This window comes from Helianthus annuus, chromosome 16, assembly GCF_002127325.2.
Source record: "Helianthus annuus cultivar XRQ/B chromosome 16, HanXRQr2.0-SUNRISE, whole genome shotgun sequence".
Classification (NCBI taxonomy): domain Eukaryota; kingdom Viridiplantae; phylum Streptophyta; class Magnoliopsida; order Asterales; family Asteraceae; genus Helianthus; species Helianthus annuus.
In genome coordinates, this window is record NC_035448.2 from 42,552,630 (window position 1) to 42,563,606 (window position 10,977).

Sequence of the window (10,977 nt, forward strand, 5' to 3'; positions counted from 1 at the left end):
TAGTGAAAAGGGACTAACTTGGACGTAAAAGGGGTGCTTTTGGAACAGAAGGAAAAAAGTTGAAAGAAAGGTAGGAGATCCAGAAGGGTACGACCCATATCCTATCCAGAGAATACGGCTCGTAGCCGGGGCCAGTCAGAAGACAGAATTAGCAATGAGATTTGAGCCAGTCTGGGCCCTGTTTGAGACAAGACGACCCGTACCCAATAAGAGGGGATGACACGTACCGTTTACGAAGCCCAATTAAAACCACCTATTTAAGCCTTGCGATGGAAACCCTAGAACATAACTGAAATCATATGGATAGCGAAAAAAAGGCCAAGGAACTTGGTTTTGAAGGATTCGAAAGAGAAAAGGCAAGAGGATTGTAGGTTTAACACTAGGGGAAGCAAGATTTGATTCCCGGGGGTTACTCTTTACCGTTTTCTAGTCTTTAAACTTTTGTATTTGATGATGAACTTGATTTGTGTTTTGAATATGTTTGTGATGTCCGGCTAAACTCTTTTATAACTGTCCAGATGAGATGATTTGTTGATTTGACTTATGATTAGCAATTGAGTTACTTATTAGTATGATTTTAGTAGTTTTTATGGATTAATCTTATGATGCATATGAGTATATGTTGTGTATTGATTATGATGTTAATTATGTGGTTGTGTTGATCTTTCTATGAGGTTATGCGTGTTAGATTCAATATCGTTTATGTCTAGGTTATATTGACGTCTATTAACCCAGGGCTTGAAACCTTAACCGCTAATAGATAATTAATCATCATAGTTGGTAAAACATGTGTTCTGCTTTTGAGAAGGACCTGATTAAAAAGATCTAGAAACTAGTTAGAGTTTTCTATATCTGGCTAATCTTGATACTTCGTAAACCGGTATGTTCGTTGCTCAATCTTGACACTAGTCTACAAACCCTAAGTCTTAAAAATCCATATCAATACTAGCTTTATTGGATTAGGTCTAAAGGTGTGTCTATAACCTTAGCCCTAGTTTAAGAGGATTAACCTTAATCGCTATTAGTTCATTATAACACTTTATACGCTGTTATCAAAGCTAAGTCTCGAAATAGTATAATAAGTATCATATGTCATTAATCTAGTCAATCTTCTTTGATTCAAGTCTTGGATAGTTATATTGTCTTAACCCTTGGTCATCTTTCTTAGTTAATTGAAGTATTAATAGTTTCATAGTTTAAGTTAATTATTCGTAGATTACATATTGAGTGATGAATCTAATACTAATAGCTTTTGTGTCCTGGGATTGATACTCCGTAACTTACCTGAACTATACTATATTCTGATTACGTGTGTAGTTAGCAGTTATTTGTTTTTTTACCTTAAAGTTAATCTGTGTTTATCTTAATTTTATTTGTTACTATCCAAGCACGTCAATCACCATTGTGTTGTATATGAACTTTGATTTTTGCAATTGATGATTCACTAAGTGTAGAGGGATGTGTATTTGATACATGATCATCCTTAATCAACAACTCAACAACACGAGTTATTAATTTCAGTAATTATCAAAACAAGGATCATTAGGGTATAAAATAACACTAAACTTTTATTATCCCAACTAGGGTTGTCAGAATCAGGGAATCGAAACCGAATCACTAGATCCGAACCACATTCTTGTATTTAGGGTCCGGTTCCAGTTCTTAAATTTAGGTGAAAACAGTTTCTGGTTCGGTTCGGAATTGTAGGGTCTATTTAAAGAACCGTCAAAACCAGGTTGGGTTTAAACTTTAAATATTATATATAAAACCCCGATTAATTTATTGGGCTTTTCCAAGTAGGCTTTTGGCGACCATCCACATTCTGATTCTGTTTTCTAGTTGCCGATATCTATTAATCTTCCAATTTTCCAGATTTCTCAATTGCCGATATCTATTAATTTTCCAATTTTCCAGACTTCTCAGTTGCCGATATCTATTAATCTTCCAATTTTCCAGATTTCTCAGTTTCCGATAATTACACAAATCATTTGTTAAGGTCGGACGTCACTATGCTAATCGCGTTTAGACTTCTCAATCTTGCAGACTTCCACCACCAAATTCTTGTTCATGGTCTATTTGAAATTCTCATTTGTTTGAACTAATTGTCGGTAAAATATTTTAACCATCCGGAATTATTGTTGTGTGAATTAATCATCCCCCATTACATCATTGATTCATTATATCATTGTTTACTATTTGTTTGAATTAACCATCCCCCACTGCATCATTGATTATTTTTTTTGTTATAATTGTTCGTTAATTTAAATGAAGGAATTTATTGTGATCACCTTAAAGTCATTATCAATCTTTTGACTATACACATAGTATCACTATTTTGAGTTGATAGCTGTTAATTGCTGGTAGGGGTGTAAACGAGCTGGGCCGAGCCCGAGCTCGACCAGGCTCGAGCTCGGCTCGTTAGGTTTTTATGAAGCTCGAGCTCGAGCTCGGCTCGGTTCGAGCTTAATTTTTTGAGCTCGAGCTCGGCTCGCGAGTAAAACCCAAAGCTCGAGCTCGGCTTGAACTATTTTGAGAACAACCTTAAACAGCTAAAAGCTCGGCTCGAGCTCACTTCAACATCGCTTAAACGAGCCAAAGCTCGGCTCTAGCTCGGCTCATCAATGTTATCATCATTATTAATATATTATATATAAAAAAATTAACATTTTGTATGGGCTCGTTTAGGCTCGCGAGCCTAAACAAGCTTTGTATTTCAGGCTCGAGCTCGGGCTCGATAACAAAACGAGCTCTATTTCAGGCTTGAGCTCGGGCTCGGGCTCGTTAAGGCTCGGCTCGTTCGAGCTTTTAATCGAGCCGATCACGAGTAGCTCTCGAGCCTCTAGGCTTGTTTACACCCCTAACTGCTGGTGCTTAATTTTGTAGTTATTAAATTATGTAAAGTTGTAAACTTGGCGCTCTGATACAAAGATGAATTGAGCCTTTGTTAAACACAAATATCGAGAAAATAAGATTCGTAACACAAATATCGAGAAAATAAGATTCGTATTTTGTAAGAACATATAGTGGGGCATTATTTAAAAAAAAAAAAAAACGCCCACTCCCTCATTACATAGGGCATTATGGGAGCATTATTTTTGAAAAAAATTGCTTGGGCATTATAATTAAAACGTCTAAATTGGAAGAAGGAAGGTTTGACTGGGTTTGACCCACCAATGAGAAAATAGTTTGCATTTTTTTTGGTTGTATAATGATTGGAAGGGGCATTATCAGACATTATTCCACTACGCCACTTTTGCAATAACGCCTCATGCTGACTGGGATGACACGTGTCGGATAATACCCCATGGTGGGGGCATTATTTTTCTAAACCACTACGGGTGGTTACAACAAAGCGTTCAAGTATAATTGCTTAAAAGAAAACAAGCAGCCTTGACTGAACAACAACAACAAGCCGACTTACGGTTTATCACACAAGACCACTCACGATATTCCGACCCGATGTTGAAGTTGATTCTCCAAAAGAAGCGTGAAAAAGGCAAATAGTTGGGGATGACACTTCCCGTTCTAGTTTTTTTTTTTTTCATTTAGTGAACATGTTTTTTTATATTGTCTTAGGTTTATTATAATTTTATTTTATTTGTAAATGTTATTATCTGAAGTTATGTTATTTTATTTATTTTATTAAAACTCATAAAAAATATTATTGTTTTAAAGTTTAAACTAATTTTGAATAGTTTAGTTTTGAGGAAATCTAATAAAATTGGGATGACACCAAGTATTTTGAGAAAAACTAGAAAAAATACAGAAAGAGTTGGTTGAATTATGGGGAAAATGGGACGACTCCCTCCCTCTAACGTATATATGTATGATATCCAGGAAAGAAAAAAACATAAAAAAAACAAACGTTTGCGAGATAATGATAGACATTCTATTCTATATATAACAATTTGTGTTGAGTTTTATGAACATTATAACAATTAGTCAAAGATTGGAGCTTATTTACCGTACTGTCATTATTAAAAAAAAAACCAATTGTTGAACTTAGTATAGGAGTATTATTGCCCATGACATTATAGACACTGGTATCTTAGGGGTGAGATAAGACTTAAAAACCATTAGGTCCTGGGTTCGATTCCTACAAGGTGTTTTTCTCAGATTTATTGCCTTTCCTCATGAATTAGTGTATAGACATTATTGCCTAGTAGAGATGGATGGATATGTGATGGTTCCGCTGGTGACACGATATACTCTAGTGGTCCGCCAATGATCCAAATTTGTCGTTCAAAAAAAAAAATATAGTAGCATTATTAGTTTATTACCATAAATAGTGTGAGATGCCTTCGTATATTTATGAAACATGGACATATCTAATTTCATTAGTAATATTTTTAATAGTGCTTCCTTTATTGTTTAATTAGAATCATTTATGCTGGCTAAAAAAATACGTAGATATGTTTAAGTTTTTCTTTTTGTCAACATTGCGATATAACGTTTTTTTTTTTCAAACAGAGTTGTATTCAAAATGTAATATTTTTTTTCATAGTAAACTAAATGAGTACCGATATCGCACCATATCGTATCGAACCAAACCGGTATCCACGTTTTGATAGGTATTCGTCTTTACGGTCTCCAATAAATAAAAACATGAACTGATATTGTTTTGTGCATATCACAATTTTATTTTTTGGGTTTTCTCTTACTATTGCTATAGCGAGTACTAATACGTAACATACTGACCGAGTTTCCGCCGCATAGCGCGAGGAACCCAACTAGTTCAAAATGAGATATGACAAGTCAAATATAATTTAAAGACAATCTTCTAAAAGAAAAGTGATATTCATACATTTACCAGTAAAATTCACTTCATACATACATGGACCAATATGTAGTGTCATCACATCAGATGGAGAGGAGTAGACCCCAAAGCCAGCTAGCTACACAACAGCGACAACATAACAAAAAGCAAAAGTCAAAAGGAACCTGTCAAACTTCCACAACATGTCGGATCAATTGACCCATTCGTCTCATATCTTCACCACTATCTCTTCACAGATTCCATTCTTGTGCTATTAGCACTCGCTCGATCAACCTCTACTTTTTTTTTACCTCTTTTCACGTCACCATTGCCGTCGCTGATATTTTATTTTGCTCCCCTTATTATAAACTCAGTTGTCACTGAAACCTCGCCACAACTTCTTTACTGGATTGTGGTTACTTGATGGATCCTGACCCGACCCACTTCCTATTCACCAAGCACTAACTGTGTGTGAGTGGTTTTTGTGTTTAATAATTATTATTATTGTTGTTTAGATGATATTCACTGTGCTATTTGGTTTCTTGATTTTTTTTATGTATGAAAATTGTGTTTGCAGAGAATATTGTGGTGAAATATGACAGGTGTTAATCTTGGGGAACATACATATTCTGCAAGTTCTTGGAAAGTAAGCATTTGATTCACTAACCAATTTTTTTTTTTTTTTTTTTTTTTTATAATTTTGGTTAGCAATTTATTAGCTAAATAATTTAAACTTTTATGGGTATGTTTATTTAAAAAGTGAATTTTAAGATTAAATTGAAGTGCATAAAACATATTCATCACTTGCAGACTTGCATAGTTGTGTAGCTTCTTTTACAGTTTCTATGGTTAATTGGCCTGAAAAAGACTTTTTTTTTTTTTTTTTTTTTTATGTTTTTTGGTTTGAGTAGTTTATGGTTTATATATTATGAAATATTTATGTAACTTTAGGACATATTTCATTTGAACAGGTGCACAGTTTAGCATGTTTGGAATTAAAAAAGATTAGTGAAAAAATAACAAAAATATTCAAAGCACTTGAGTCTGCTCGACCACGATGCAAGTCGGGATTACAGGCGTTGTGCTCGTTACACAAGTGTATGGAAAAATGTGAATTGCTTTTTCGCAATTGTTCCGAGTCCAGCAGACTTTACTTGGTAAATTTTTTCACTTAATATTGTAGTTATATTAATTTATGAGTTCCGAGTTCTAACAACTAATTCTTGATTTAACTAAAATAATTTCCAGGCAATTAGTGGAGAGAAGATAATTTTTAGGTGTGAAAGAATTTGTTATTCTTTGGAATTATGTTTGGGCCAACTTCAAAACATGGTGGAACCAAAATTGGCTGCGCAGGTTTGTAAAACACAACTCGAACCTAACATGAAATTCTGGGTTTAGTCTAAACGGTTTTGCGACACTGGGTTTAGCCTACATGGGTTTGGGTCAATTTTGGGTCAAACCCACAAACATGTTTAGCTAAACGGGCCGGCTTCTGGTCAACCTGGCAGGTTTGTGAGTTGACTCGTTTAAACGGGTCAATTTTTATTTCAATTTTGCGTAAAACACCTAACCATATTTTGTCATGGTTAGCTGTTTTATGCCAAAAATTAAAATAAAGTTTACATCAAGTTTTATAATTTGAAAATAATTGTTTTACATAACTCGGTATTTTTAGTTATACAATTATAATTATAGAGTAATAAAGTGAAAAAAAATCGGGTTAAACAGGTCGTGTTTGTGCCAACCTGCGAATTTAACAAACATTCTTTATCATATACTTATGACAATTGGTGGGCTCGTATGGAAGTACAACTTCTTAATCTTTCTTTACTTATGTTAATTATTGCAGATATCCAAGATTGTTGACTATATTAAAAGTGTAGTATTTACTTTGGATTCCTCAGAAGATGAAGCAGGGAGAGTTTTGCTAGCTTTACTCCATCAAGACATAAAAGCATCAAAATTTGCTCAACTTGAGGAACTCAAAGCTTTCAAGTTTGCAGCTCCGAGGTTACACATTACATCCCCGTTAGCTATCGTGATAGAAAAACGATCCATACGAAAGCAACTGAGCAAAACCTTGGATACGGACCCTGCAAAAAAGAAAATCTTGAACTATTTGTTATATCTTGTGCTAAAATACGGTAAATCAATTAAAGAAGAAACCGAAAGCATTGAAGGTGACGAGGACGATGCTTTTGATTCACTTGAAACGCCTTTGAAGTTCAAAAACCGTCACCTGAGTGTACTTTCTTCTTCTAGCTCGGTACCCAGTTTCAACAGTTCGTTAGGTGATTTAAATCTACAAGTAGACAATGTTTCGATCGTATCTTCGGATGCTGGCATTGAAGATGGATTTGATGAGATCCAAGAAAAACATAAGCGATTTAACTGTAATCCCTTAGGGCCAAACTTGTTCATACTTGGAAATCTTTCTGTGCTTCCTTGGGCCGCAAGGCGAAAGGCAATTGAAGATGTGAAAACTCAGTTGAAAGATGATCAAGAATCTCATCTTTTTGTATCTACAAGTTACATTAGCCCGGTTCTTAAGTTTGTAAAAGAGGCTCATCGGTTAGGTGATTCCGGAGCAAAAAGACAAGGAGCGGAGTTGCTTTTGATGTTCTTGAAAGATTGCAGGTAATGCTCATCATTTTTAAATAGAATGTGTTGCTATTTATCCCATATTTATATTAAATTTCACTAACTCGATATCATACAGAACCGACATGCCACGTTTACCAAAAGGTGTAATGAGCGACCTCTCGCTATTTCTAGATTCAGATATTACCGAAGAAGCGTTACTAGTTCTAGAAGTGCTCTCCTGCCAACGACGTTACACTTGTGAAATTGTGACATCCGGCATTCTATTATTCCTTCTAGAAGTGATAAAAAACCAACAGAGCAATCACCACCATGTGGGCTTAAGAGTACTTTGTAATCTTTCGGCTCACGAAGATCTAGGACACCACATGATTTACCTAGGATTCATACAACATTTGGTACCCTTTTTGGATGAACTTTTGTTGTCTGGCTGCTGTGTCAAAATCTTCGGAAATCTATGCGCCATTGAAGAAGCTGCAGCTCATTTTGTTGAAAACGAGAGCTGTATTACATCCATTGGAGAGCTTCTTGAATTAGATTACAAGGTTGAAGAACAAGAACACGCACTTGAGATTCTAACCTCGTTATATTACCAACATGAACAAGTGCGTAAAATTTTGTTGCAAGATGGTATCGTTTCAGCGTTGGGTTATTTGTCAGGAAATGGAAGTTGTAAGTGTAAGTCGATGTCGGTTGAGTTGCTCAGGTTACTAAATAACACCCCTGATGATCATTCTCAAACATCTAGTCTTTCCGACACTTCTGGAAGCACAGATGGTAGCCTTAAAACGAGTTCCAAGTCATCGGGTGGGTTGTTTCGTGGGATAAAATCAATGTTTAGAAAGTCTTAATGGTAGCTAGTTTTCGTTTCTTAGTTGAAGATTATGGCACAACTGTAAAAAAGAAGTTATAGTTATATTCTTTTATTTTTGACTCTTGGTAGACCTTGCATTTGCGGCATGTTCATGAACCGTTATTTATTTATATTTTTCGCGAGTAGGTTTTGTTTGGTGGCCTTCTTCTAATGTATGAAACTAATAGCAATTCTTCCTATTCATGTTATGATATCTATCACATGATCCATATTATTGAGTTTAGAACAATTTTATTTCTTTTGTAGCATTTTTCAGCATTTAGAAAAGAAACATTGTCCGAAAATAAGCCTTCGGGATCCTGTTTTCGTTTACGTTGGTTGTTACAATCTGCGTTAGCTCCTGCCCCTGAGCTAGTTACCCAACCACCACGATTTAAGGAACGACCACACAAAACATCTATTACATCAACTTCTGCTCAAAGGCTACCATTTGGATCTCCCCACCACAGTCTGCAGCGGTATCACCATCTGTTTTACCTAAGTCATCGATACCCAACTTTCCAGTTGCGAAATCGAAAACCTCAAACAACCACTGATGAAACCATATAAGTTAACAACCATTGAAGTACCATGCGCCATTCAGGCATCTGGCAACCTCAATCCTTCTCTAGTCTATTAGATATTTTAGTGTAGTTGGATTGACTTGTTGACCAAAGTGTTTCATGATATACATCAACCAAGTTAAGTTAGGAGAGTGTAGAGTGCACGTTTGGCTGAGTTTATTATTTTACGCGTTTAGCAATCTAATTGGTTCTTAGTGGCGAAACCCCTTAGCAATGGGGCTATTACTATTGCTCATCATGAAACCCCTGATCACGTGACACGTCGACATCAACAAGGTTCTCTCTCTACACACAGGTGAAACATGTGAAGCGGGTCAAATTTCAGTCAAATGTGTATTTGTCAAGGCATACAATCTTATAAATAGTGTTTATAAATAGAAACGGGATCAGGAGAAAACGCCCAAAAGTGTGAGAACGCATTCTGGCCAAACACGTGGCGCGGGACATGATCAGGGTCCGAGGGGTTTTTTTGTCTTTTCAATCTTCTTATATTTTCCCAACGCGCTATAACATTTTCTGGCGTTTAAGATTTTTTGGCGTTAATTGTATTTATTAAACTTTTTGGCGTTGAATTAACTGTTTTTGTGTCACATAGATAATTTTTTGGCGTTATAGCGTTTTCTGGTCAATTTTTTGGCGTTTTGTATAATAATTCACTACGAGTCATTAATATTTTCATAAGATTACAATAAGACCAAATGTTTTTTTTTTGGCGTTTAGTGAATTTTTTGGCGTCTAATACATTTGACAAGGTGCTTTGCCAGCACCCGTTCTCAGAGTTTTCATACTACTAGCGTTTTGGTGTTTGTAGTTTTTGGCGTTTTATATAATAATGTATTTTATTTGTAGAGAATTAGATAACAAAACAATATATAACTTAATAACAAAACAATATAAAATGAAAATAAAAAAAAATTAAAAATGGTAATCTAATTTCTCTTCTGAATCTTCACTGTGATCAGCCTCTTTCTTCTTGAATTTGTTTTGGCGTTTTGAACCTTTTTGAATACCTTAGCTAGAATGCTAGATGCCAACTTTCCTACATAAACCCCGTCTTTTTTAGACGAAGCTGCTTAGTGGCATCCTGTGTTTTGGTGTGATATTCTTGTTTGGTGGCATGTCATTGAAAATCAACTCTTGCTTGATGTTATTTATAATAATGGAGTCCAAAATAGCATTTTACACTTGTGTTGATCCATTTATTCCATGCCGATATTCATCAAGAACAAAGCTCACATGATGGCATATCACTATCATCAGTCTCTTTTTCTTGAATATTTGTCCATCTCATTCAGCAAAATATTATTGAGATAACTCCCTCAGAAGAAGAATCCATTCAGTGAAAGCTTTGCCATTTGTGGTTATTTTAGCTAACATTTTTTGGCGTTTTAAAGTGAGTGGTTTCTAGAGGATATGACATTTGTTTTTCTGGGTGTGATCAATTCATTGTGTATAGACCCCTCTCTTATAGGAGTTTTTTGGCGCGTAGTTTAGACGAGACTTTTTTTATTGTAATAAATGATAGTAATAAAGTAACCGTCTTTTCAGTTACTATTTTTGTATTTACTGTTTTGATCAGCTTTATAGGTGATAGACGTCTCATCTTCTAAGTTTAGTGTTTTTTTTAAATGGCGTTATGCAGACCAAGATGACAAAATACAATAACGGAGAAAATAAAATATTAAGCAGGAAAAATATTTTTTGTTATTTCTGGCATTTTGTAAGCAATAACCTTTTTTAGTATTTATTTGGCGTTTTGCAAATAAATAGAGAAATATATCATTTAATTATCTTAAAAAAAATGAAGATTACACAAAAGAAAAAAAAATTAAAACCCTTCGTCAGAAGGTACTTTATCCGAAAAGTATCCATCACTTGCGTCATCTTCTTCCTCTGAGTCTTCATCTGGATCTTCATCCATGTCATCACCTTCACCTTCATCGGCTTCTTGTTCCTGAAGATTCTGAAGCCTCCACTTGAACATGTTTTGCATTAACTCCAATTTTGAGTCCATTTCTGTGTTCAAACAAGTGGCGTTATGCAATTCCTTCATGAAACCAAGCCCCTGCTTTGTCATGATGTTTTCAAGCCAGTAGACGTCCTGCTCTCCGCTGTCGTATATAATGGTCACCATGTCTGTTTAATCATCAAAACGCTATGATGTCATGACAGGGTCTGGC

At 35.2% G+C, this 10,977-nt stretch overlaps 1 protein-coding gene across 1 annotated transcript; it reads left to right on the forward strand.

The window, feature by feature from the left end:
- Nucleotides 1-4,944: 4,944 nt before the first annotated feature.
- On the forward strand, nt 4,945-8,411 carry LOC110924020 (U-box domain-containing protein 5). Its single transcript, XM_022168067.2, has 6 exons — nt 4,945-5,227; nt 5,334-5,402; nt 5,728-5,913; nt 6,005-6,112; nt 6,609-7,396; nt 7,479-8,411. The coding sequence occupies exons 2-6, from the start codon at nt 5,352-5,354 to the stop codon at nt 8,209-8,211; spliced, it is 1,866 nt and encodes a 621-aa protein (XP_022023759.1). The 5' UTR covers nt 4,945-5,227; nt 5,334-5,351; the 3' UTR covers nt 8,212-8,411.
- Nucleotides 8,412-10,977: the final 2,566 nt, after the last annotated feature.

Excerpts from the sequence above, each read along its gene's own strand:
- LOC110924020 (XM_022168067.2), top strand. The coding sequence starts at position 5,352 with ATGACAGGTGTTAATCTTGGGGAACATACATATTCTGCAAGTTCTTGG. Across the intron at positions 6,113-6,608 it reads AACCAAAATTGGCTGCGCAG|ATATCCAAGATTGTTGACTA; the intron begins GTTTGTAAAACA and ends TAATTATTGCAG. Across the intron at positions 7,397-7,478 it reads ATGTTCTTGAAAGATTGCAG|AACCGACATGCCACGTTTAC; the intron begins GTAATGCTCATC and ends GATATCATACAG.